The following is a 27,829-nucleotide window of genomic DNA, read 5'->3' on the forward strand; positions in this document are numbered from 1 at the left end:
TTTCCTCCCACTTTCAATTCTTAAGTTCTATGACACTAGACTTCATGGTGCATGCCTCACTTGTTGCTAGGGGGTCTTCAGTCTTCTTTTGGTGGTCTTTGGATGAAGGCTTACACTCATCTTCGTTGTCCTCTAAATAACTTTACAAGTTGCATGTGCGTACTAAGCATTGTGTTATGTAAGTAAGCATTATAGTCCAATAATTAGCCTTGCATTTCATAATTTTAGACCTTATGCTTGAAGTCATTCCAACTTTGTCCATCTCAAGGTCGATTCTGTCTTTAGACATTACTTATCTTTAAAACTACATCCTGTATCCTATTTTTAACATGTAACATCTGCAAAGGGGTCCGTCTGCCTTGTAACACTAATTCCCTTTATTGCTTTATAATAATAACTTTCCAAATAGTTACGATTTAGTTAGCACAAATCATCTCAATTTATTACAGCAAGAACCCTTGTCTCTGGGAAATGGCGCAGTTTGGGTGGGGGGTCCAGTGCAGCACAGAGAGGTCAAATGATGAGAAACCCACGGGGAGTTTGAGAACTGTAGATCTGTATGTTTCTGCATGAATGGAAAAGATGTCCTGAGGGGAAGGTAGCAATAGTTGGTGTGAGAGGGAAGAGCCCCACAGAGACGCTGCTGGTGGGGTGGTGCTCACAGACCAGGCAGAGGGAAGCAGAAGGTGCCGCCTCCTCCTCTTCCAAGCAAACATTTATTTTAGGGCCACTTGTACCTAATGAGGTCACAGAGCCAGAGCAGGTGAGGGCCCTTCTTCAGCACACCCAGAGGTGAGTGAGCAGCCATCCTAAGGCAGCTCCGTGCACATCGGCAGTGGCAGGAAAGGCAGCAGGGGAGCTGACACCTCCTCCAGCCTGGGGCTGCGGCAGCTCCTCCTGTGAGGAACACAAAGCTTGTGGATGGGGAGACCTTCAGCTGTCCCGTGCAATAGTTCTCAGTAGCAAAGATGGTGCTGATTTTAGAAGTGCAGATTGACAAAAAAAAATTGCATTCGTAATTTTTCTTTCTTGACTTTCAGAAACATTAGGAAATATTTCACAAAGGCAGTTCCTTCTGCCTTTGTAGGACAGTCACGTCCACTCTGCAGACACCTGTTCATACTCTGCCCTCCTGTGGAGCAAGGCATCCGAGTCAGATCTGTCCCACCGTCTAAGCCACGAACATTCCTCACTGTTGGAATCTGTGCCATGAGGGGGTGACAAGAGTCCAGCTATGAGCTGGTGAGCTGGGACCACTGCCCTGGGATGAAAGGAACCAGCCATGCAAAGACAAGCTCTACAGCAGAATGTAAAGTTCTGTAATTTGTTTTAAAATCCAAGATTTTCAATTTCAAGAAAATATTTTCCATTTCAACAAATTAAATAGAATTGTTTTTGAAAACAGAAAAGTTGAGTTGAACATGTACACCTCAGTTCTCTTTCAGAGGTAGAAAATCCAGTACCTTTTATTCCAACAAAATCGTTTAATCTCTTTCTTTAGGTTTGTCTGTCAAATGTTATCAGAACCTGGTCAAGCAATACCAAAGTTACAGTTTATCGAGGAAAAGCCTGTAAGTGCAGGGCTGTACGGCCCTGTAGCGTGGGCACCCCGAGGCCCCGGCCAGAGCTGAGGGGAACCAGCAGTTCTGCCGGACCCTCCGCTGCGGGGTGACCCTGCTCTCTTTCCCGCTGTCCCCTCACTCCCACAATGACCCCACGGGGGGGTGATTCCCCCTCGTCCCCGCTGTCCCCTCACTCCCACAATGACCCCACGGGGGGGTGATTCCCCCTCGTCCCCGCTGTCCCCTCACACCCACAATGTCCCCACGGGGGGGTGATTCCCCCTCGTCCCCGCTGTCCCCTCACTCCCACAATGTACCCACGGGGGGGTGATTCCCCCTCGTCCCCGCTGTCCCCTCACTCCCACAATGTCCCCGGGGGGGGTGATTCCCCCTCGTCCCCGCTGTCCCCTCACACCCACAATGTCCCCACGGGGGGGTGATTCCCCCTCGTCCCCGCTGTCCCCTCACACCCACAATGTCCCCACGGGGGGGTGATTCCCCCTCGTCCCCGCTGTCCCCTCACACCCACAATGTCCCCACGGGGGGTGATTCCCCCTCGTCCCCGCTGTCCCCTCACACCCACAATGTCCCCACGGGGGGTGATTCCCCAGCCCCGCATAGCACACCGGCCGCGCCGCCAGGGGGCGCCCTCTCCCCCGTACTTTCCCCCGCGCGCCCTCGGCCCCGCCCGCCGCCGGAAATGGCCCCGTCCCGGAGTCCTGCGCGCTCTCGTTCCTTCCGGTGCGGCGCCATCGTCGCGGGGCTGGTGGGGCCGGCTGTATCTGTGTCCATCCGCGTCCATCGGGCCCGGGCGCCGTAGCCATGGCCATCCGCTACCCCATGGCCGTGGGCCTTAACAAGGGCTACAAGGTGACCAAGAACGTGTCCAAGCCCCGGCAGTGTCGCCGCCGCGGGGTGAGTATGAGACTGCTGGCGCGCGGTGCCCCGCGCCCGCCTCTCGCGGGCCCGCTGCCCTCGGTACGCAGCGCGGTTGTGTTTGTGTGTCCGGCGCGGAGCCCTCCACCGCCTCCGGCCCCGTCCCGAGGCGCTGGTGCTCCGCGCTTTCGCTGTGGAGAGACGGGAGGGCTCAGAACCCGCGCGCTGCCCGTGACTGCGGGGCGGGCGGGGCTCGACGGAACGGGCCGGGAGGACCGGTGGACTCGGCCGGGCAGGGACGAGGTTGGCTATGAAAGCTCTGTGCCTTCTAGAGTCTCTTACTCTGCTTCTCTTGGTAACAACAGGCAATCCCTTACAAAACTGCCCGGAATTTCCCTGCTAGTATATATATATATATATATATATATATATATATATATATATACAGATCCCATAAATGCGTGTTACGGGACATGAATGCATCTGGGTCTATTATTTATTCTTATTATACGCTCTATGTAGCTGCGGTGCCCGACGTGTGCTGCAGCGCAAACCCTGGCTATGGTCCTGCTTTTTCTAAAACTGCTGTTCCATAGCACTGTGTGGCACATCTGGACCCGAGCCTGAAGAAAGATCTGGCACACCTGGCCAAGCTCACGTACTGTGCAGGATCTGCCAGGGAGATTTTCTTGGGACACGTAAAGAATGGGCTTGTTTTGAGGCCTAGCTGAGAGTATGCCACAGCCCCTTGCAGTCCCCTTTGCATCAGTCAGCATGTAAGTGCTTTGTAACCTGTGTTCTCCCTCCTTTCCCACAGCGCCTGACCAAACACACCAAGTTTGTGCGAGACATGATCAGGGAAGTCTGTGGCTTTGCACCTTATGAGCGACGTGCAATGGAGTTGCTGAAAGTGTCCAAGGACAAACGTGCGCTGAAGTTCATCAAGAAGCGGGTGGGTCAATCAATTAAAAATTACAGCAAAAACTACTGTGCCTGTTTTCTGCCCTCCCCTAGGAGTATTTGGCTTTAATTAATTACCTTTGTTTTTTTCATTTGTTTCGGAAGTTACTGGTGTAATACAGTGGAGTGGAGAGAATGTTCCTTGGGGGCTGGGTAGGAGAGCAGGAGATGGCTGCAAAGACACTTTGTCAAAAAGGCCCTGAATTCCAGGATTCAGGCTTGTCATCTTATTTTTCCATGGTTTGCATGTCTGGTGTGGGGAAGATGGGAGCAGCACTGAGGTTGGGTGCTATTAACCAGGAGACCTCAAATGGGGTTCCTTGAGTTGTAGTGGTTATGAGAGCTGAAAGCAGCCCGTTTTGTGTACCAAATAACTGTGTTGAGGTACTGCTGAGACACGATGGCAAAGTCCTGGCTGGAGGTCAAGTCCATCTTACCAGGACTTTACCATTCTGCCTGGTTTTGAGGTGTGACAGCAGTGACACTTGTGGCAGTCCCAGTCTGTCCAGTCTCCACTGGGTAAAAACTGACAGCTCTGCTCTGTCCCTGCAGGTTGGCACTCACATTCGGGCCAAGAGGAAGCGGGAGGAACTCAGTAATGTCCTGGCGGCCATGAGGAAAGCTGCTGCAAAGAAGGATTGAGTTGCACAGGCTGCAACACAATAAAGTCCTTTCTCCCAAAACCAGGGTAGTGAGTGTTCTTGGTACACCTATTTCAGTGTGTGCTGCTGGGGAATGCTGACAAGGTCCTGAACTTCAGCCATCAAGAATTTGGGTCAGTGGCTTATTGTACCTGCAGCTGGAGATGCTGATACTGGTGCTGCTGTGACTTACTCTAGAGGGGAATCCTCTATGACTATATGCAGTCTCAGGATGTGGAAATCTCTGGAGTAATGCCTTACACCTCCTAGTCTGTCTTCAGACCTAGATGGTGGTACAAGGAAAGTCAAGTGGGAAAAAGTGGCTGTTGAAAATAGTAACTGCTTTGCACTTCTTCCCCACGGCACATCAGCCCATTCCTCATGCAGCTTAACCTGCACCTGTGTTTCCCCTTGTACCCTCTATTCAGGCCTGTCTTCTGCAGTGTGTTAGCAAGTAATGAAAGACACCTGGAGTCAGCAAGAGCTCCCTAGACTTTGGTAGCTTCTTTATTCTCCCCTAAGGGCTCCCTTGCTGTGAGATAACAAGAGCTGTTCTTGGCTGAGAAAATACTTTTCAACTGGACTTCATGCTATTACTCTTCCCTTCTTTAAATTCCTTTTAGTGTTCATTGGAAGACGAAGTATTCAAGTTCTCTGGTCCCCAAGCCTGTGTTCACTGATGTACAACAGTCATGTCAAGACACATAATTTCTTTTCTCACTCCCTCAATATGATAGAGCTGTTGAAGAGACACAGGCCATCTGTGATGCAGCACAGTGCTGCTGACTGGTGGTACTGAGCATGTTACTGGCCCTGGTCTGTTCTCTTTAAGCCTGGAGTTCTTTCTGGTGGTATTGACCTGGTGACTGAACCTGGAGAACCATGTGCCTTTATCAGCTGAATGTACCAGCTGTGCTGAACTATTTTAGGATTTCAGTGTCCTTTCAGCCTAGCCCAAAGAGACAAGATACTGAGAGCTACTTACCTTTATTAATAACTTAATAATACTTGCTGTTATTCCGTTAGGAATAACAGCTGTACATCAGCCTAGCTCTGGGTGTACTGTTTAGTCCTTTTCCACAAGCCACATGAAAACTTACAGTGAAACAGCTAAAACATCTTCAGTGAGAACAGACCAGACTAGCCCCACTGCTGGTGGCTGATAACATGCCCATTCTTTTGGCAAAATTGGAAATCCTTTATTGTAGATCATAATTCAGTATTAAAGACTGAGAAATACTTTATTCTAGCAGAGCCATAATTTTGGCAGCTGCGCAGCAGCAATAACTTTATGTCCCACTTCAGGATTGCCCTGGTCACCCATCGCAAGGCGGGGGCCGAGTGCTTAGGGACAGAACACCTTCCAGCCATCAGAGCACAGCTTGTCATCGTCCAGTGAGATCCAGCTGTGAAAATGCGATATCAAATACCTCTTTGTAGTGCTCCACAAAATGCACTTCCAGTCCTTCTGTAATGAATCCAGCAAGGTCATAATAATCCTTTTTGTTTTCTGATGGTAGAATGATGCAGGTAACACCTGCCCTTTTCGCCTGTGGGGAGAAAAAGTTTGTCTGTTGAGTCCTAGGAATCCTTCCATGTACCAGAAACACCCTAGCCCATTTCTGGAAGCAAGAGCATGATCCAGCTTTACACTCTTTGGAGAGCACCAAGGGCATTCCTGATAGACATCACCAGGGTGATGCATGTTCTAGATCCCCCCTGAAGCCCCAAAACACACACTCTCCAGTGCCATCTCAGCTGCAGGGACAGGTGGAGGGAGAGGCATTTTAGTTGGACTATGTCAGCAGCTCGGGGGATTTTTTAGAACATTTGTATTATTTTACAGTTTTAAGTATCTGTTCCACCTTGGGTGAGGATAAAGCCTAGGATGAAAGCAAGAGTTAGAAACATACTGGTCTGACCAACCTATCCCATTCAATAACTGTGGGTATGGAGGAGCCCGCTGGGCCCGAGATACTGGCCCTCCCCTGGAGAGGAGATACTTCTCTGTAAGAGCGACACAATGTCGCTCCCGGTGGCCTTTGAGTTAGTTATGTTAAACTGTTGTGTTTCATTGGTGTTCCCCCCTGCTGTCCCACCCCGATACAGGTATCTCGGGCTTCCCCCCGCCCCTCTCCTTCCCCATAAATATCCCGGGTTTTCCTCCGGGAGACAAAGAGTTAACATTGTTCCACCCCAAACCCCTTGTGAAGGGCGGCCCAGGAGTTCTGATTGGGTTTGAGTCCCTGGGGGGGTTCTCCCTTGTTGTGTTTCTAATGGTCCCTGACCCTGAACTCCACCCTCAAAGGTGTAAACCCTCGGTTCTGTCCTTCAAAAACCCCTGCTGTGCCTCTGTTCGGGGCTCTCTGTTCTGGACCTGACTTTGTTCCCATGCTGAATAAATGGTTTCATGAACCGGGAGCCCGTCTCGTTGGTGTTTCATGCTGGTCCCCAGAATCCTGCTGCTTCCCTGGACGAGATCCCGAGGTTGCGGACTGCAACAAATAACTTTAGCACAATTCTACAGAACCTTTTGATAGGGCAACCTTCTCTGGAGGGAGCACAGAAAGCAGAGCTGCTCCTCCCAGGACAGGTTTGTACCCATTGCTTTAGGGGTGATCCTGTGTTTAGGCCTGTGACCACTCACACTCCTGCAAGTGCAGCCAGTCAGTGCCATAAGACAGGTTAGTGCTGTACTGACTGTTACAAACTACTACTAATTTTCAAGTCATATAAGCAAAAGAAATCATAATACACAAGGCTGTAGCCCAAATATATCTGGGGACAGAACTCTGATGTGAAGCCCCAGTTCAATGGAGGAAGACCTAATAACATTCTTGACAGAAAAATGTGTGCAGTGCAAGGCTTATGTAGGCCAGAATTGTGCAGCTGAAAAGTAACTGAACACTTGGAAAGGAATTCTGAAAACTCCAAAAATACAAGACACTAAGTTCCTTTTATCTAAAGCAGACATCTGTATAAAAGGTCAGACAAATTCACACTGGAATTTTAGGAAACAGAGCCTTGATTTCAAGAATGTACCTTAGAGATATTGTCAAATCTCCACTGCATGCCCTCTTGAAACAGGCAATTCAGCACAGCACAGGTGATTGAACTGTGCTAGTCTGAGAGCAGACAGCTCTGACAGCCAGTTAAAGCTGTCAGTCACCTTCAATTCTGCCAGTGTAGGTGGAATTGAACTAGGCCAACACAGATTACCTGGCATAAAGGCTGGGGTCCCATCCTTTTCCTCACAGCCAGAGGACAGTCAAGATCCCCATGTTCTCTAGCAGGCTTTATTCAGGCTGTGTATGGAATGAAATCTGCCTCTCCTAGTTCAAGGAGCAGCCCCTCTGGCTGTCCCTGTCCCCACTGAGCCTAACCCACGGCTCTCCTGTGGATGATGCAGAGAGACAAGAGAAGAGCTCTTACTGCAATAGTCTTTTCCTTGATTCCACCAACAGGAAGAATTTTTCCAGTCAATGACACTTCTCCAGTCATGGCCACGTTTTGTCTCACTGGGCAATTCATGGCCAGGGATAGCAGAGCTGTTACTATGGTACATCCTGCACTTGGTCCATCCTTCGGGGTTGCTCCCTGTTTAAAAAACACAAAGCACAACCCCTCTGATCATTCAAGAACCAGCATAGCCAGACAGTACCCTTGTCCTTGTTTTAACACTGTCCAAATTTCATGAAGCCTCTCAAAGGTTTTTGTATGTGCGACTGATGGAATGCTGCTATTTGAATTGGCTGGTGTATTAACAACTGGCATTCCTCACCTTATTCATGAGGCATAATCCATGAGTCTACAATGTGGTTTCTGGCCTGATGCCATCACCATACTCCCTGGGCTCAGGTCTTTGAGTAAGCAGCATCGGTGGAAAAAAGAGCACAAACACTTAGAAGCTCTTTGTTAGACCTAAGCCAACCATGGAAACAAGGAACAGAAGTCAACATCACAAGGGGGAAGAGTGTCAAGAGTCACAAAGTAGTGGAGGCCAATACCAAAAATCATTCAAGGTAGAAAAGATCAGTATATAAAGCCCCACAAGATCCAGGCTTGAACTAGTGACAGCCTGGATTTAACTGAGATCAAACCTCTTTGAGGTGAGAGCAGAGGAAATCAATGTTTGAGAGGGAGTAGAGACAGAGATAATGCCTTCTGTCTTCTCGTCTTTCAAGAAATGAATTCACAGACAACAATGCAGTACCTGGACAGATACAGAGCAAGCTGCAACAAAGACATTGCACGCAGAGCACTCAGTAGTCCAGAAGTAAGGCTGGGGCACAATCACAGCTCAAAATCTGTCTTCAATAAAGCACCTGCCCAAAGCTTGTTATACAGCATGTGAGCCACTGTGAGCACAGTGTGCATTTATTTTCAGCCCCAAATACTGGACAACTGCAATCACTGCCATTATGTAGACTAGGAAGCATGGCACAGATATCAGAAGCAGTATTTTCAATTATGTGTAAATGACTTGAAGCCTTTAACAAGGCCTGGTAACACAGAGACCTAAATTTTTATGTCCTTGTAACTTCATCCAAGCATTTAGCCAAATCACTTATCTCTATGTCATGCACAACAGAGCCAACAGCTACCACAAAAGCTTAGGTTTCTTTAAAAATTATCCAAGCCCCCTGCATTCTTGCCACATGCTTGCTGTAGAAAGGAATGGAAACATAGCTCACAAGAAGACCTTTACAAGAGCCTGAAGAAAATGTCTTAATTCTTGGGTTTTACTGTTAGGAGAGGGCATATGGACAACATATGGACAAATGAAGTACATTCCAGCTTTACATCTAGAGAAGCAAACCAGCTGGGCTGCTGTGCATGCTCTGTGAAGTCTGCATCAGTTTACCTCTGGAACATGCAAGTGGATATGAGAAGACATAAGAAAGTCATTGTTGGGGTCCTTCTGCATCAGAAAGGCTCTTGCAAATGTGTATGCAATTTTGGCACTCTCTTTCATTACATCTCCCAGTTGCCCTGTTACTTCAAGCGACCCATCCTTGTTCTCCTTGTCTTTGGGTCGCCTCAGGGATGTTTCAATAAACAGAGTGGAACCTCCTAAAAAAAGAAAAGAAAAACAACTTCTGAAAAAAGTTAAAGGAAAATTTAACCAGAAGGTTTTGGTGATGCAGAAGGTGTATCAGGCATTTGGAACTGATGCTCTCCGATGAGACACTAGCCCTTGAGTAGAGAGCAGCTAAAACCTGTTCCTTAAATACCTTCAGGAAGGCCAGCTAGAAATCTCAACAATCTCCATTCATTACTTGCTTGGACTTCTCCTTCTAGGAATACAGATACAACCCCTATTTAATGGAATCAAGTTCTGATAATGGTTTCATGTTCTTTGTTTCCTCCAGAGAGTAAGCTGAGTTCATGAAACACTTTTAGCCACTTCAGTTCTCCAGTGCCAGGTATCTATTTACCTTCTCCATCATACTGATAATTTCCTTCTGAACTACTTTAATTCTACCCAGGGTCAGTTTGAGTATGAAGAGGTCATGTCCTTTGCTGTGTGCTGTATTTCCATCCTGTAGTGCACATATGCCCCCAAGGTACTAGGGGAGTAATCTAATGAACAGTAAGCAGCCAATTGCACACACTCCATGGAATGCTGGAACACACTTGCCTTCAACACCAGAAGTCAAGTCAGTGTTGCACATCACTGAGGAGACACAGCATTCTTCAGCTGTGTCATGTGTCACACTGACACCTCCTGCTGCTGATTTTCCTAATGTATGTCATTTGTATGGGATATGGAGCTTAAAGAGAAAACATGCTGGCTCCAAGCTAAGATGAACTTGAGTAAGGGCATAAGAAAGTCTCCCTTCTTCAAGGAAGTAGTATTCAGGATCCAGAGGCCAAAGGAAGTTCCTTTCACTGGTGCTTGTAGAAGAACATCACTGGATTCAGTTCTGTTTGACTATTACATTCAATTTTTGGAAATTACACAGAAATGGACCCAAATTAACCCAAAATTAATTTTGTCTCACCCATAGCTGTCCAGGCCAGACCCATCACAACTCCTGGAGGAGTGGTTTCATACATGCGGTCCACAGTGAAGATGGGCTTTCCTACAAAATCCTGCAGGTTTTCCGGTGTTACTTGGACTGTCTCTGCTTCTCCACTCACAATTTTATAGGCAGATTTCCTCAATACCTGGGTGAGATAGTAATTTATCTCTGTTGAAAAAGCTGAAAAGGCTGATGCACAGTGGTCACGGTAACAACATGACTTTCCCTCACCTTTTCTACTTGTTTCTGTAGATTCCTCACCCCACTCTCTCTGCAGTACTGCTTGATGAGAAGAGTCAGGACATCTGATGTGATCTGAGCTTTGTTTTCATCCAAGCCACACAGAACTCGTGCTTGAGGGACCAAGTATCTCTGAAAGAAATAACCTCCCCAAATCTTTCTCTTCGTATTTGTGACAAAAGCCTAGCAGTTCCAATTTACTCAACTTTCTGCTGTTAGCTCAATGCTGCTTTCTGGTGTCCACAGCCTATGGAACACTAGAGTTACTTTAACTATGTGTTCAAGTCAAAGGAACTCTGTCCAAAATACCACGTGCCTAATTTTTTTGGACACAGTTGGATGTAAATATATAACCCTAAATCTGCCAAAAAAAATTTACCAGATGTAATTCACATAAGGCACAATAGTGATTTCTCTTACCTCTGCAATTGCAAGTTTCTCTTCTGCTACATATCCTGACACATTGATCACTTCCATTCTATCCCGCAGTGGCTCTGGAATGGTTTCTGTTACATTGGCAGTACAAATAAAAAGTACCTGGAAGCATTAAAAGATCCTATCAAGAACTTTCATTAACCTGTTGATTTACTCCAAGTACTAGTTCCTAAGTTCTGCGTTTCTCTGTCTGGAGGGGTAGTGCAAGATTAACCTCTCTGTGGAAATAGATTTTATTAAAAGTTTGGATTTTAGAGCTATGTAATAGCATGTTCCCTACCCCAAAAATAAATGTTTAGAAATACACAATGCACAAAATGGGAAATTGGAATGGTTTGACAGGGACCAGAAAACAGGAGGTCTAGATCTCACTCAGAAGTTCTTTCTACCTTCTAGGAAATTAGCACGGAATGACCCAATTATCTATACCTATTCCTAATACGTCAATTCTGCAATTTATGTCAGCTTCACCAAAAGTGAGATGGTGTGTCAAGATGACCAATTTCAAAAGCTTCATAGCAGCATTACGCCACCTTCCTTGACAGCAGCTCTGCCAATCATCATGTACAGGAAAACTCTTGCCTTTTCTAGTGGAGACCACACATGTGTCTGTCATTGGCTCTACAGGGAGTTAAGGCTATAGGACATAGGCTGGTGATCATGTTCTTTCATGTACAGACACTTCAGTTAAAGTCAACTCCTGCAGAGACAGCTGTTGACAGGAATGTTAATTACCATTTATGTTCCATCTGACTTTCCAACCGAGTAAAATGTCAGCATCTTTTCATGGACAGGAAATCTCTGCATTGATACACATTCATACATTCTGGCTCTACAACCTCTGCATAAAAGAGAAATACCTTTGACAAATCCACAGGAACATCAAGATAATGATCCAAGAAGTTAGAGTTCTGTTCTGGATCCAATAGTTCTAGAAGGGCCGAGGATGGATCCCCTTGATAGCCTCTTCCTATTTTATCTACCTGTGGGAGAAAAGAATTTAATACTCTAAGAAGTTTCCTACCATGATAAATTCTCAAGCAAGACTTTTTCCAAGGCTCTATCTGAAAATCTTCATGAGTATTCATTAACATCCAGTACCAGTCTATCACTTTTCTGTGCACTCATCCAAGTCTTCAGTACCTTCCTTTGTGAGCACATGACACACCTGAGAAGACACAGGAATTTTGAGTGTTGCAGAAAATAACTATGAGGTCTCAGGCAATGTGCATACAATAAAAAGCACTACTACTAGTGGGCTATTACTCGTTTAGCTGAGATAAGCTATAGGCACAGACCAGAACATTTATTCCACAGTGAGAGGACTAAAATCCTAGCTTATACCACTTCCCTAATATGCAAGCTCAGACACTCTCCCTACCCTGCCCAAAGTGCAAAAAGTCTACACACAGCCATTCAAGCAGAGCCAGATTAGTGACCTGGGCTGCTGTCAAGTGATAAGTTGATTGAGGCTCATGGGGACTTCTTGAAGTCATCTTGACCAACTCCACTGCTCATGTAGGGCCACTAGAGCCAGCTGCCCAGGACCATGGCCAAGGTAATTGACTCTTCCAGCACTGTGAACTCTCCTTCTGAGGACACAAACAGGGCCACTGCTTCTTCTCCCTTAGGAGCAGTGTTAACTGGATGGCCTAAATGAAATTTGCTGCTACAGCCAAGGCAGGGCCCAGCACCACTCAAGTGTCATAATCTACAGGTTCCATTACCTTTCAAATCACGATACTTATTGATTACATCACACTGCAACAGATGACAGTTTATTGGTCCCTCACACCATTTCCATGAATCCACTGTTGGTCCTTCCCAGGTATGGCACACAAGAAATCCAGAACAACCTTCAGTCTATTGTAAAAACCTGCTATTACATCCTGTCCTTATTTGCTTTTCCACAAAGCATTAGGCTGGTAACCCTGACTCATTTATTCTCAAATCAGACCATAAATTGACTGTAAGCATTATTCCTTAGATCCCCGATTTAAACCTACTGAGAGAGTGCCTATTGCTAATAATCACACAGGCAATAGTGGATTTGTGCACAGCGATGTGCCCACACCTGTGTAAGAAACTCTGAATATCCAGCCAGGTCCATTAGGATCCAAACAGCTGTAATTTAATCAGAAGGACACAACTAGAATTTTAAAGCTGGAGTCTGTTATAAGGAGAGAAAACAAAGCCTCTAAGACAAAGCATCTAAGGTATCATTGTCACCCAGAGAACTTGAGAGCACAGCCTCATATAAACAGAAAGAACCTGGGATTTTTAGGAGAGTTACTGCTTCACCATTTCTATGGGGATCACAAATTGATACAAGTCTTTAAGAGCAAAACCTAGAAGAAAGACCAAATACTTCACCTCATCAATCAGTATAAGTGGATTCTCTGTCTTGGTCTTCTTCAGACACTGGATGATTTTTCCTGGCATTGCTCCAACATATGTCCTCCTGTTTTACCAGAGACTGTATTTAGGGAACCATTGAAAAGCACAGCACATATCAGAGCGTACACCACACAGCTGACAGAGCAAGTATATCCTGCTGGGAAACAAGTCTTTATTTCTTCAACATCTATCAAATGCATTCTCCATCACCACATTAAGCACCAAGACCCACCTGGTCTGTTTCTAGTAAAGAACTAACAGGAATTTTTGCAAAATACTCCTGGACTACAGTTTTTATCTTTAGTTTAAACCACTTCTCAATCAGAGAAAAGCAAAAAGGTTTGAGAATAGAGATGTTTGAATTTTCATGGATTTTGGGTAAGAAATGTTAGAAGAGGTAACATTTCACTTTCTCACTTGATAGGGACAAAAAGACCAGTGTAAATCAAAAGATACTAAAGGAACAAACTGTTAATAGCAAAATGTAATCTTCCTCCTAGAGATTGTTTCTGTTATCCAGAAATAAGCAGAAGCAAAGAGGGTAACAACAGAGTGAAGGCCAAGATGCACAGAATAGATAACATATGAAAAATATAGAAAATATTTTTCTCTGGTTCTGTATAGGGCAGAGCCCTGCAGATTCAATTTACTCCACAGAACAGCTACTGGTTTGAAAACACTGGTGGTTTTATGTTCAGATGCAGACCCTCTCCTCTGCTCTGGTGAGGCCACATCTGGAGTGTCGTGCCCAGTTCTGGACTTGCCAGTTCAAGAAAGACAAGGAACTGCTAGGGAGGGTCCAGTGGAGGGCTATGAAGATGATGAGGGAGCTGGGCCTGTTTAGCCCTCAGATGACTGAAAGGGGATCTTACCAATATGTGTAAAAATATCTGACAGGTGGCTGTCAAGAGGACAAGGCCAGACTCTTGCCAGTGGTGTCCAGTGACAGGACACAGGGCAATGGGCACAAACTGAAACACAGGAAGTTCCACCTGAATATGAGGGGAAACTTCTGTACATTGAGGGAGGCAGAGCCCTGGAACAGGCTGCCCAGAGAGGCTGTGGGATCTCTTTCTCTAGAGACATTCAAAACCTGTCTGGATGCCTTTGCAACCTGCTGTAGCTGAATGTGCTTTAGCAGGGAAATGGTCTAGACGACCTCCAGAGATCAGCCATTCTAAGATTTTATGTATGTGGAAGGAAAATAAACCTATGCAAGGATCAGATCTACCAATTTTTTTATTCACTTCTTGTTCTCCCTATGAATGTTCTTGTTTCCAGGTTTTCCTCATGCAGCATCTCTGTCCTGATTATTCACAAGCCAAGTCTTCATCACACCTGGACATACATGTGAATGATCCTATTCAAACTGTCACCATTCTCTAGTTCTGACATTTACAGACAGGCATGTATTAGCATTTGGCATCAGTCCAATGGTTTTGGGTAGCTCACTTAGCTTTTCAAAGCTGAGAATACACAAGAAACAGGGAGCAACTGCACTTAAAAGCACAAATTGAATTATGTTCCAAACTCTACCCTTCGCTATCTTTTTCACCTTTTTCTGTATCTCAAGTCCTGTCAGCAAGGGTTGGCAGAACAGAGGTGAAAATTACATGCATTGTCCAACTTCAGTTAGATACCTACTTACTTTAGTAAAAACTGCCGGATAGAGAAACTTCTCAAGTTACACTGACCTGTGTCCTTTTATTTCTGCTACATCAGTCATCCCTCCAACACTGAAGCGGAAGTACTCTCTGTTTAGAGCTCTGGCAATGGAGCGAGCAATACTGGTTTTGCCAACTCCAGGAGGACCATAAAAACACAAAATCTTCCCCTGGGTGGATCCTCGCAGCTGGCTGACTGCAATAAATTCCTGTAGAAATAAAGCACCAGCAGTGAACAGAAGGGAATATGAGCAACAGCAAAACACATTTGTTATCAGGTCAAGCAGTGATTACAAAACAAGCATCATACACAAAACTGGTCCTCAAAGGACTTGGGGGAGGGCAAGGGGAGAAACTAAATCAGGATGCATGTTTTCACTCTGGTTATTTGCATGCTTGGCTGTCCCCAGGTTCTGTGCTCTGCATCATCTCACCAGAAGTAGTCTCTCTCTCTCTCCACTGCCTTGGAGTGAGAAGACAGAGTTCTAGTTCCCTTGTTCTCACCTGAGTCTCTCAAGCTACATGTGAGCATCTCCTACTTTACCACTCCTATGTGCTAAGTTAAGCTTGCTTCATTTCACACTTCTACAACAGACAACCCTCAAGTAACACTAAACAGTTGAGGAATCAAAAGATCACAGTTCAGAACTGCAGCCTCAACTAGTTATACACTTACACTGAAGAAATGACTGTGCAAGTGGAGAAAAAATCCAGAGACTGCTTCCCTGGGATACTTACTTGTCTAGCATTAAGTGCAAACCAGAATATTGCAGTGTGAAATGAGAATGTAACCTTCATTGCCACAAGTAATTAAGCACATTAACTGATCATCTGGGTCTTTTATGCAACTTTCTGTTTGATGCATGAATTACCAGCAATTCAATGGAGACTGCAATCTGAAACACATCCAAAATGCCTGATGTTAAGCAGTGTGAAATGGGACACACTGCCTACTCCTGCCTTACCAGAATTCGCTTCTTGACGTCATCCATTCCATAGTGATCCTCCTCCAGAACCGCCTGGGCTCTGGACAGCTCCAGGTTCTCCTCGCTACACTTACCCCACGGGATGGATGTCAGCCAGTCCAAGTAGTTCCGTGTAACACTGACGGAAACACACAAATGGAAGTGATTCACCAGCTTATGTATTTCTCCACCACTTTCCAAAACAACCTCATCCAGAACAAGTGGGATATACACTACTCATGGAAGTGAGGCTATGAAAAGAGCATCACTATTTGGGCAGTCACCACTAACCTTTTTCACAGTCTTCAATCCCTTGTCCCTCCCCCCACAAAAACCACAAAGCTTTTTTTCACAGCTTTTGCTTTTCTGAAACCAAGAATCTCCAATATACCGTGGAACGACTTAAACTTCAGCACACAACTTCCGTGTATACTTGCTTTGGTGTGGGGCTGGCTCCTGTCTGAAAAGGAACAGGACTGCTTGTATGATCTCCACCACATCAACTACTTAGATCAGGTCACAAAACTTAAAACTAGAAGAAGGTTTCTGTATCCACAGTAAACTAAGATATGGTAGAGATGAACGACTCCTGGCTCAGAAGCAAGACAAAACAGTTGGATGTACAACACCACAGAGAAAGACTTAAGACCAGGATAATGATGCCAGTATGGAAGTTAACAGTAGAGATAATCAGCATAAACAAACTGAAAAGAACACAGGTGTGTCAAAGCACTACTCACTATTCTAAAACTATGCACTTAGATCAGGAACTCAAGTGTACAGAAAGGTCTGCACAATGCAGTAATTATCAAGTTGTGCACAGTCATGGACACAGGGAAGCACAGCTGGGCTGTCTGGGCCCAGGATTCACCTGATGGCAATTGCCATGCCATCAGAGCTTTGGCTTTTTTCTCCCAAGTACTTTCTATGCAAACCTGCAACCACTGTTACAACTCTGAAGGAAAGGGAAAGGTACTAATGCTGCCTGTGAAGCCCAGTATGTCTTCTATGATTGCCAAGACACTGCTCATCCAAAGGCATGTTTGCCCCCAAACACAGTCTTTGACTTTGTAGAAGATACTTTTAAAAGCAGAACATTAAGAGAACTGAGGAGTACACCAGCCGCTGTATTGTATAGCACACTCTGACTCAACAGACAACTGAGAAATGTTCAATTCAACCTCAATTTCTCACAATTAACGTTACAGAATACTTTATAAACTATTCATTCTCTCCTTAGCAATTCCAACCCTGCCCCAATACTTCAGCGACCACCTCAGGTAGCTTATCCAATGTCATGTATTAACTCCTCTCCCATCTACTGAAGACACCAAAGTACAAGGAAGAGCAGCCAAAACTGAGGGCAGAAAAAGAATCACCACACATTTCATGAGGAACTAACTGCACATTTTTTTATCTCTAGTATCAGACTGCAGGAAAAGACAGAAGACCTAAAATGATCAAAAGAGGTAGACTACATGAGTAAACAGACAATTTGGAGAAAAATCCTATAATGTAAGGATATGCTACAGGGAGGGGAGGGCAGAAAAGGGACAGCAGGACAAAAGAAAGGAAGAGGTGAGAGGAGAGGGACTAAAGTGCTTCACAGAACTGCACTGATGTTTCACTCTCCCAACAAACCCTGATAGCATGACATGACCATGCACTCACTTGAATTCTGACGAATGATTATCCAACAAGCCCAACTTGTTCAACTCTTCATCAATCACATCCATGACATGTTTTGGCACTACCAGCTCCTTTAGTCGCTCACGGAATTTCTCTTCTATAGCATCTTTGTCCTCTTTTTCCAAACCTAGCTCTTTCTTAATAATCTTCAACTGCTCTTGAAGAAGATACTTGCGATGTGTTTGCTTGATCTTCTCCTCAACCTAGACAAAGCAACAAATGCAGTAACTAATATGTTCCTGGTACAGCCCATCTAACACCAAACACTTCCAAATACTTCTCAGTTATGACATTCCAAGCAACTGAAAATACTACTTGGAACTCATCTGTAGTGTATTCTAACACAAGAAGTGATATAACAACCTTCTCCAGCACCGTCCATATCTTGGTGGCCTTCAATGGCCATGATTCAGTGCTCCAATGTTCTGTTTGTGCTGGGGAGACCAAAAGCTGGGCAGAGTAAGACAGATGTGATCTCCTTAGTACCAAACAGAGAGGGTTAACCACTACTCTTTACCTGCTGCCTACACAGGGCAACTGAAACCCAGTATGCAGTTGGCCTTCCTTGCCACAAGGACAGTCTACTGACTTTATGGTGAGCTTCCTGTACATCAGGGCTTCAAAGTCTGTACAGCTTTAAAAGCTGTATACCTATTTTCTATCCTGATTATTCCAGGCTTGCTCTGGGATGTAAATTTCTCTTGGCAGAACTTAAGGAGGTTCTTATCGACTCCCTGTGGGGATACCACTAGTAGCTGTCTGAAGTTAGACTTTACTGGGTTGATCAAAACCTTTTCCACCCATTAATCTAGCCAGTATTTTCACCAACCTCATACTACAATACTTCCAGTAACATCCCAATTTAGTCAGAATGTCTGACCTCAACAAAGGCCGTGCAAATGTCAAGGAATACAAAAGTCATTGTTGTATCATAGAATCATTTAGGTAGGAAAAAACCTCTGAGATCATTGAGTCCAATGATTAACCTAGCACTGCTAAGCCCACCACTAAACCACATTTCCTTTTTGTGTTCTGGGCCTTCTCATAATGGAAGACAATTAGGCAGTTTGCTTTTGGGAAATCCCTTCTGGCGGTTCCAAATCATATCCTTCTTCATTAGCCTGTACAGGATTTATTGGATAATTTTCCCCATAATTTTCCCAGGGACTAGGGGTAGGCTGACACACCTACAGTCTCCCCGATTCTCCTTCCCGGAGATGGGCATGGCATTTAGCTTTTTCTGCTTCCCAGAAACCTCTCCCATGACCACAGTGCTTTAAAGATGAGTGAAAAAACAAAATAATGACATTGATAAGCCCTCTCAGCATCCTTGGATGCGTATCTGGTCCCACAGACTGCATCTGTTCAATTTATTTAAGAAGTCTCCAAATATTCCAACCCTGGTCCAAAAGCATTTTGCAATTGACATGAATTCTAAAAGCCTCAGTTAAGGGGAGTTAGCAAACAAAATATGGCAGAGTATTCTCAAATATTTGTACTTCACATTCTTCATTACCATTTAGATGGAGTTACTGTACTCTGATTAAATCTTACAACAATCAGGAGCTACTGCAGTTCACAGGAGTTAGCAGAGGGTCATTTGAAATAACACTGTGGTATTTATGGTAGTACATGCAATATACAGTATTAGCCTGTATATTGTTACACAGATGCTTGGTAAACTGCAGACCTCTAGATTTATCTGCTTGCATGAAATTACAACTTGGACACAATTTAACAGCAGATGCTGCAGCCTCATGTCTTGTTACTTCCACCATGTGCATGAAAAAACACATTTCTGAAAGAACAACAAAAACCATTACATCTAAATAATGTACCCTTTAGAGTACATACCCATATTAAGCATCAGAGTGGTGGACACAATATAAATATATGTACACAGTGTTTGTTACTCTAGAAACTTACCTCTCTTCCAAGACGCTGCTGAAGTTTGCTCAGCTCATATTCCTTTTTCAGAAGGGAAAGAGCTTTATAAAGCCGTTTGGGAATCTGGAAAAAACAGACACAAAATGAGTTTTAAGACACCACACCACCCTTTGTAAAGTAACACACACACACACACACACATATATAAGTGTAAATTAAAAATAACATACATATATATACACACATATATATATACACACACACTTTATCCCTCCCAGTGAGAAACGCAGAATAAAAAACTCCAACAGGTTTGGGAGAGCTTTACAGCACCTGCAGATGTGGAAAAACAAACATGTAGCTACTCCACAGAACACAAAGAAAATTATTTGCCACCAAAGATGTAGAGCACTCTGATTTACTCACAGTAAATCAGTACTAATGATCTACTATATCCTTCAACAGGAATTTAGTCACTGATATTAACATATGATCAAAAGTAGCTGTCCTGGAGTGACTTTATGATACTGGTATCCCCAGTCGTCTGGTTTATGTCATATATTAAGTTCCACACCTTTAAAACTGGCTCTGAGAGCGAAAAGGAAAAAAAAAAAGAAGCACACAGTTTGTGCTGAAAAAAAGCATCACTCCTCTGCATCCTGCTCCTGGACTGTGGCGTCTGCAGCACGGACAGACAGTGAGACAAAGCTTCTCTTTAGCTTTTAGTTAGTTTTAGCTAGCTGAAGCAAAAGAGTTCCCTAGACTTTTTTCCCTTTTTTCTTAAATCTGTGCAAACCTACTCTAGACTGAAAAACACCCAATCAAGCCCCGAAAGCTCACACCTGTGGCCTACCGGGGCCTGGGCCTCAGCACTATCCAGTGCCAGAGGGACTGATAAAAACTTGAGAAGGCCGAGCTACACCACATGAAAAACACTTTTCTTCCTAGATTTGCCATCCTATCAAACAGTAAAAAGTTTTATTGTTTAATATTATTCAATTTCTCTTAAATAAAGTTTTTTCGACTTCTCTCCAAGAAAATCTCTTTTTCCTGAACCAGCTGGGGGGAGGAGTCGTTTAAATTTTACTTTTCTGAGAAAACCCCATTTAGAAGTTCTCTCCTAAATTTACCCTAAACTAAAACAGATACAGTAGCACTGAAGTCTCTTCTGTACAGAGGCTGGTAAAGAAACTGTGACATACAACAGGTGTACTGATTCCGTTCACATCCCTTGAGTTATAAACTTCATCTTACACTGGTTTCTTCCAAGATGTCTTGAAGTTCATGTGACTCTGCCCCTGTTAGGGCTGCACCCATGTCACTCAGATAGATAGGGTTATCTACCACACGCTGTCCAGCCTGCATCATCTGAAGTACGGACTCTCTGAAAATAAAAGGTAAAAAAACCCGAAATACTCTGTAAATTTACATTCAAAATGGAGTATGTTAATTTTCTTGTTATGACAGTGCAATAAAATGAAACAGCTCAGTTTCACAGCAAACTAATTTTGAAATTTGACTATACCACTACTGTCTTGGGTTGCAATGCAAGGTATAACCAAAAGTTTGTATTCTATTACCATCTGTTGAAACCAGTTGGGGCAGTGTTCTTCCTCTGTTTCATGACCCATCCCTCATAACTGGGGGATATCTTCTGTTAATGGGCCATTGAGTCTCACTGCATGACTTGTGTAAAATCTCACAAATCCCATTGTGAGATGATCCACCCAGGGGGAGGAGCCAAGCATTTCTACCTGTATCTCTTTGGCAACTCAAAACACCACAAGCAGCCTTTCTCCACTGGATCCCAGAGGCGAGACCAGACCCATCTACACCACCACTGGACCTTCAAAGGAAAATTACGCCCTTTTATAGGATCATTGCTTCAACAGAACCACATCTGTCACTCCAGGAGGACTGCAGCCACCATTTAATCACACTGCTACCAACACCCTGACCAGCAGGGTGTCAGGTTGTATTCTGACTCTGTCAGTGGGTTGTTTTTTTATTGGCTTTTTTTTTTGTACTACTGCATTTTTATTTTTAATTTCCTCAGTAAAGAACTGTTATTCCTATTCCCATATCTTTGTCTGAGAGCACCTTAATTTCAAGATTATAATATTTCAAAGGGGAAGGGGGTTGTTTACATTTTTATTTATTTCAAGGGAAATTTCTGCCTTCCTTAGCAGACACCTGTCTTTTTCAAAACAAGCCAACTGCACAGTAACAAACAGATAAATCACTTGTTTAGAGGAATGATCACCAAAATACCTAACATACCAATATACCTAAGTATCTGAAATGCTCTCCAAACAGTTACATAGGATTTTTTTGTACCAGTATTCAAAAACTTTTATCCTGCTTGTACGATATGGATCAGATCAGGTCTTTCACTTAGACTCAGATCACCTGCCTTAGGACTTAATAGTTCTTTTGTTCTATCTTGTTTCTAAATTGCACATCAGGTTTTCAAAACCTTGATTCCAATAATGGATAGAGCTTACAGCCCAAACCAAAAATCTATGTGACAATTCAGCAAATATCTCTAGTTTATTACACCAGAAAGGCAAGTGATATAGAAAATGTCAGCATGTTCCAGCCTGAGAACATGCTGTTCCTAAAGCAGGGCAGCATAGGGAAGACATACCTGTACAAGGGATTCAAGGCAATGATGTCCCGGATTGTTTTAACAATTTCTGCAGTAAGTGCCTATAAACACAAAACAAATTTAATCACCAAAAGAATGGAAAAGGATAGGCAAGATCTCAGTACAAATATGACATTCCCCAGACTCTAGCCACTCACTGCAGTGGTGGGCTGTGATGGTTCTTGGTGCTGGGGCAGTTCCTACTCACAGGAAAGGCAACAAAGCCTATAGGCTGGCTTTCTGCATGTACAGAATTTGACTGGCTCTTGGCCAGAAGATACAATAAAGTTGAACACTCAAGCCACCCTTGAGGAAACACTTAGTTTGATAGAGGTCATTATACAGATATAGGCACAGACCAGCCTCTTCATTCAGTAACTTTTTGATGTCAACAGTCCTAAGGAACTGAGCTGTTATAACAAAAATTCTTTACTTTCATATAATCCCCTTGTGCAGAGACTGTTATAAGAAGGAACTAGCTTCTGCAGCCTGAAATTAGAGCTTGATTTTAGAACTCTTCCTTTTAAGCGAGAAGTGTAGGTACAATTCTACAGGACAAGTCCAAGCTTGTAAATTAATTCACTTACTTTAACCTCTTCTGTGATCTGAAAATCTTCATGAACCACATTCTCTACTTCTACCATGAGAACTTCCTTTGAAGGAGCAGATACAGGATCTAGTACCAGCTCCACAGATTGGTCCTTTGCTCCAGGCTCCTCTTCAGCCTCCTTCTTAGATCGCTTCTGTTTCCTTCTGATTTTTTGTTTGTTCTCAGGCTCTTCAGGTTCAACCTCTAGTTGCTTGTTTATACGAATCCTGAAAGCCAAAAGAAACCAGCAACAGTCAATCTCCCCATTACATGTCATTTCAGTTCTTCAGCATGGAAAGGAGAGAGTCTAAGATGTATTTTGAACAAGCTAAAATTTAGAAAGAAGAGGACACATGTTTTCAAGACGCCATGTTTCATTGTTTTGGTTTTTATACAGGGGTTTCCTTTTCTACATGTTTCCCTATAAAATGCTCCTCAAATCTGATATCCACTGTGGTTCATATAGATGTGACTGACCAGTGCTCCATGTCTCAATCAAACATAAAGACCAATCCTCAAGTTTTATCTTAGGAATACCAAACTCTTCCAAGTTATAGGGAAACATTTCTATTCCAAGTAACCCCAAACCAGTAACTTATTTCCAAAATGCAATCAAAACATGGCTGTGCTTTGATAATGCAGTAGGAGGTGTAAGACTTCATTTGAAAAGGAGCTGACTTGTGAACTCAGATAAATTCAGCTTTGACAGGACTGCTCATTCTTTGCTGTCCAGAACAAAAGAAAAGTGAGGAGAAAGAAGAAAAAGCCATACTTCAAAGCAAAATCCACCCTGGATCTGTCTCTTCTGCCATGTTTCTGTCCTTGTGTTTTTCCTTCTAATGGAAATTACTTATTTGATGCTTTTAAAAGTACAATTTCTTAACTTAGTTAAAAATATCTGACGTAAATGGCTAAAACTAGATTTTCAGCAATAATCATATTTTTTTCAATTCAGTTCTGGGGCAATATTATGTAGACAAGACATAATTAAAGTTCTAGACTCCCTTTTCTCCACTTTTTTTTTTAAACAAAAACACTGGCTTGAACTAGTTCCAGAGATTTTTTTTTTCACCATTACTAAACCTTGCTGTAATTGTCAAAGTAACTGCTAAACTGCAGCTTACTGAATGTTTGCTTGCATCACATCACAGTTGATATGACAATGAAATGCACTGTCTCTTGTTTTGCAGCTAACCTGCCACAGCTGTGACAATACGTGGACTATCCTGACACCCTCAGGATATGGCGTGGTAACACACACTCTACACAAGTTGTGTAGAAAAATACATGTATGTGGTGAAACTGATAAGGGATGTCTCTGTTAATACAGAAGTCTGGTGAGATGCAGTGAAGTACAAGCAACCAACCTTCGGTGTCCCATGACTATCATACGCAACTTGTCTCCAAGATCCTGCATTTCATGAATCTGGACAAAAGTTCCCATTTGGTATATTTCGTTCAGATCCTCCACCACATCAGATTCATTGCTATTGAGCAAAAAAAATTGGAGCAGATATTCAGAAACTTGAGATAGCAGGTCAGATTAAAAAAGAAAAACACAATCACTGGTTGCAGGACTTTAAACTTGGACTTAGGGGCAAAGCCACTTAATCCCATGTACTGCTACCACCATGTAACCCCTTTCCAAATCACCCAATTATCTGCACAGCTCATATGCTTCCCAAAGAACACCCTTTTCTAAACCAAAACTCCAGCTCCTGGCAGTGCTGGTGGTGGCAACAAAAACAGTCATAGCAAGAGGATGGTCCAAGGCTAGCAACAATTTCTGCAATGCTATCCAAGGCAGGGTATTTAGGACGATAGCTTTTAGAGTAAATGCAACCTGGAGCTTATTTTTGTATTTTTTAAAAAGATCAAGAGAAACAACTTACTTGTCTTCTTTTTTAAGAAAAACACCAGCATAAGGCTGGGCAAGACGAACTTTTCTCCTCAGCAGTTCAACCAGCTTCTTATTTTTCACCTAGGACAACAGGTATGCAATCAGGTAGGCAATCAGAGGTGGATTTTCTGTAATCTTTGCACTCCCAGGGTGTATGATGATACCCTATAACTAAATTATGAAGTTGGAGCACATACTGTTCTAGTCTTGTCTCCACTAGAGAACAGTAATATAGAAGTGGAAAAAAAGGTAGAGAAACATGAAATTTAAGTATTTTGAACAAGTCGTTTCACAGTCAAGACAAGACAAGCTCAAAGGCTAAGGGAGGAACTAGATCTAATCTGTACAAGTCTTACAAGCAAGAAACCTGAGTTACTTGAATAGTATCATGTAAGTTTTTGTTGCTATCACTGTTCCCCTTCCGTACGTGTACGTCCTAGCTCTCTGCTCCTGATGGGGAGCTAGTTCATCCTTCCTTACCAGTTGCCTGATTTCTGCCCACAAACTCTAGTTAAAATCCTCTTCTCCAAAGCCTTCTCTGCTCAACTCCTCTCCTGCACCCATGAGCCTGAGTTCCTGCTTTGAGTTTCAGCCAGTTATTTCTTCCTGGTTTACTTTCTCACTCCCCTCTGCTCTCTAGATGCCACACACCTCTCCCTGGCAGATCTCCCAGCACCACTGAACTGTAATCACAGCAGGACGAATCCTCAGTGACCAAGAAAATAACTCCTTGTGAATTCTGCTGTTGCATGAAGTCACCCTATCAACCACTGAGTGTTCTTTAAAGTGATGGACATAAGTGGCATTGCTCAATGCTTTGCTAGCAACCAGCACGGCTCTGACAGAACATGAGCAATACCAACACTGTTGGCTTATTCTAATCTCAGAATGCCTACTCTAATTCTGCACAGTGTTTAGCAAAAATATGCTTACCAGTGTCAGAGACATTAATAGGAAGAAAATTAGTAATTCTACAGGCACTGTAGAGACTTGACCTTGTCAGGTAAATTGCAGCACAATGAACTCACAGGATAAGGGAGAACATTTAACAATTCTGTGAAACATTGTTGACCTGTGCATTGAAATTGATGGCTTTTGTACCTACATCTCATATGAATGCATGCTCTTAATAATGCATGTTTTTTCCTTTCCCTGACACATCTAGAAACTGTACATATTAGATTTGGACATGCAGAAAAATACTATAGTAAAAGTAACATTATGATAAATAATATTACAGGAACAAGAAAATATTGGTTTATTTCATACTACATTTACTTCAAAATCAGACTGGCAATAGACCAGAGAGGCTATATATATATGTATATGCATATATATATATATATGCATATATATATATATATATATACATATAAAGAGAGATATATACAAAAATACAAGTACTTGTTCCAGAATGGGTTTCATTTCAGAAGGAAAAGTATTTCTGGCCTGTAAGCTCAAGTCACACATCAGCGATATAATTTATAACTCTTAAAATCCTTATAGGTGCAGAGGGAAAAGATCACACTGAAATAGTGACTGCCATCCCCATCCCTTTCCCACTGCAGCTGTCCTGCTCTACACCGAATTCTTGCTTTTTTCTTGCAGCTCACAGATTGTTGCCTTCACCAACACGGGTCTCAGTGCTCTGACACCAATCCACGGCGCCGAAACAAGGACACGTTTGGTTAACCTTCATCAGAGAACACAAAGAAGACAGCGAACTTCGAGAAAGTGTATGCGAATAGCCGACCTTCTCTGTTAGAAGCAGAGCAGCTGACGCAATAACTGTGAAACTTCAACAGGCCCAAAAGAAACCGCTATCCCGATAGGACCTGGTTACAAAGCTCGAGCTAAAGGCCGAGCAGCGGCTGCCCGTGGAGGTCACGCACGCGGCTGCCTTGCTCTGCAGTTCAAGGAACCTGCCAAGGTAAAGAGGGCGGCCCGGAGATGCGGAACCAACAGCAGCAGGGTCAGCCGTTGACCCCCGCACAGCCTCGGGTGATACCACCCGGGATCCGAGGCCGAGGCCGCAACGCCGGGCTGAGCAGCCTCCGACCGCTCTGAGAGCCTGCCCAGAGCACCTCCTGCCCGCGACCCCGGCACCTTGCGGCAGCGGCAGTTCCTGCCCAGGCCGGGCCGGCGGAGCCGAGCCCCGGCCCTGGGACCGAGGGCTCGGCGGCAGCTTACCTCGATAATCTTGATGAAGCGCGGGAAGACAGGGTTGCGCGTCACGGCGATGAGCGGGACGTTGGGGAAATGCTCCGGGACGAGCAGCGGCGTCAACGCCGTTATGACTGGCCCGGCCCCGCCGCTGTCCGCGCTGCTACCGCCACCACCGCCGCTGTCCTCGCCGCCGCCTTCCAGTGCATCGCCCCCCGGCAGACCGCCGGGGCTGCGCTGGTGCCAGCGCGAGCCGGCGCTGAAGGAGGCGCGAGGCGGCTGTGCGGAGCCTAGCGGCGCCGGGACAGCGGCAGCGGGGGCCCAGAGGCGACGCCGCGTGGGCCCCAGGGCGGGCCCAATAAGCGCAGGCCGCCAGCGCCCGCACAGCCGCCACCACCGCGCTGCCGCCATGCTGCCGGCGCGCGCGCCACACTTCCGCCCTCCCAGCAGCGCCGTCCCCGCCCTCCCGGGATCGCGTGGCGGAGCGCACGTCCGAGCCCGCCCGTGAGCACGGGTTCGAGCCCCGGGTCTGGCCCAGGCCGGGCAGGGGCTAGAGTGAGGGACGAGGATGGCACGAGCGTGGCTTTGGCCGCTGCCCAGTCTTTCTTTTCCTCCTCGGTTCCCTGCAGTCATCTGCCCAGAGGGCTATCGAATACCTCCAAGGATGGAGACTCTATAATCTCTCTAATCACCCTGTGCCACTGCTCCGACAGCCTCTCTCTAAAAAAGTCTTTCCTGGTGTTTTGAGAGAGCCTCCCGTGTGTCTTGTTTTGCCTATTGCCTCTTGCCTTGTCACCACGCACTTCTGAGAAGAGCCTGGCTCTGTCTTCACACTTCCCTTAGGTAGGTATTGCTCTACTTTTATGACACTCACGAGCCTTCCCTTCAGCAGGCAGCAGTGCCAGCTCCCCCAGTCTTTCCTCAGGGGAGATGCCCAGTCCCTGTATCACCTCTGCAGTTCTTTGCTGGACTGGTCCGTGGTGTTTGTGGTGAGGAGCCCACAGCTGGACACAGTTTGCCGGCCGTGCTGAGGGGAGGCTCCTCTCCCTGGACCTCACCAGGCCAGGACAGGCAAGGGCACAGCAGTGGCTCGGGTTCACCTCAGGGCTCGTCAGATCCCTCAGGTCCTGTTCCGCAGAGCTGCTCTTCAGGAGGTTGGCCGACCCCCTGTGTGTCCTGGTGTGTGAGGTT

The 27,829-nt window shown here is 44.8% G+C and overlaps 3 protein-coding genes across 3 annotated transcripts; 2 read left to right on the top strand and 1 right to left on the bottom strand.

The window, feature by feature from the left end:
- Positions 1-2,037: 2,037 nt before the first annotated feature.
- On the top strand, positions 2,038-2,382 carry LOC131589157 (merozoite surface protein CMZ-8-like). Its single transcript, XM_058858311.1, has one exon. It carries the CDS (start codon positions 2,038-2,040, stop codon positions 2,380-2,382), a length of 345 nt encoding a protein of 114 aa, XP_058714294.1.
- Positions 2,271-4,081, top strand: RPL36 (ribosomal protein L36). The gene is made up of 3 exons (XM_058858520.1): positions 2,271-2,477; positions 3,256-3,390; positions 3,951-4,081. Exons 1-3 carry the CDS (start codon positions 2,385-2,387, stop codon positions 4,038-4,040), a joined length of 318 nt encoding a protein of 105 aa, XP_058714503.1. The 5' UTR covers positions 2,271-2,384; the 3' UTR covers positions 4,041-4,081.
- Positions 4,082-5,213: 1,132 nt separating this feature from the next.
- On the bottom strand, positions 5,214-27,092 carry LONP1 (lon peptidase 1, mitochondrial). The gene is made up of 18 exons (XM_058858519.1): positions 26,666-27,092; positions 24,468-24,556; positions 23,943-24,062; positions 22,574-22,802; positions 21,987-22,048; positions 20,594-20,723; positions 19,382-19,465; positions 17,438-17,658; positions 15,767-15,905; positions 14,832-15,010; positions 13,114-13,201; positions 11,601-11,723; positions 10,726-10,842; positions 10,297-10,437; positions 10,045-10,210; positions 8,904-9,112; positions 7,472-7,636; positions 5,214-5,589 (listed from the first exon to the last, which is right to left on the bottom strand). Exons 1-18 carry the CDS (start codon positions 27,047-27,049, stop codon positions 5,425-5,427), a joined length of 2,811 nt encoding a protein of 936 aa, XP_058714502.1. The 5' UTR covers positions 27,050-27,092; the 3' UTR covers positions 5,214-5,424.
- Between the last annotated feature and the right edge of the window lie 737 nt (positions 27,093-27,829).

Source organism: Poecile atricapillus, chromosome 28 (genome assembly GCF_030490865.1).
Source record: "Poecile atricapillus isolate bPoeAtr1 chromosome 28, bPoeAtr1.hap1, whole genome shotgun sequence".
NCBI lineage: Eukaryota > Metazoa > Chordata > Aves > Passeriformes > Paridae > Poecile > Poecile atricapillus.

Bases quoted from the DNA above. Each gene is read 5' to 3' on its own strand.
- LOC131589157 (XM_058858311.1), top strand. From the start codon at position 2,038: ATGTCCCCACGGGGGGGTGATTCCCCCTCGTCCCCGCTGTCCCCTCAC.
- RPL36 (XM_058858520.1), top strand. From the start codon at position 2,385: ATGGCCATCCGCTACCCCATGGCCGTGGGCCTTAACAAGGGCTACAAG. The intron at 2,478-3,255 runs GTGAGTATGAGA...CCTTTCCCACAG, and splicing joins GGCAGTGTCGCCGCCGCGGG to CGCCTGACCAAACACACCAA. The intron at 3,391-3,950 runs GTGGGTCAATCA...CTGTCCCTGCAG, and splicing joins TGAAGTTCATCAAGAAGCGG to GTTGGCACTCACATTCGGGC.
- LONP1 (XM_058858519.1), bottom strand. From the start codon at position 27,049: ATGGCGGCAGCGCGGTGGTGGCGGCTGTGCGGGCGCTGGCGGCCTGCG. The intron at 20,724-21,986 runs GTATGTCTTCCC...TTTTATTTTCAG, and splicing joins GCCTTGAATCCCTTGTACAG to AGAGTCCGTACTTCAGATGA. The intron at 10,211-10,296 runs GTGAGGGAAAGT...TATCTCACCCAG, and splicing joins TACAGAAACAAGTAGAAAAG to GTATTGAGGAAATCTGCCTA.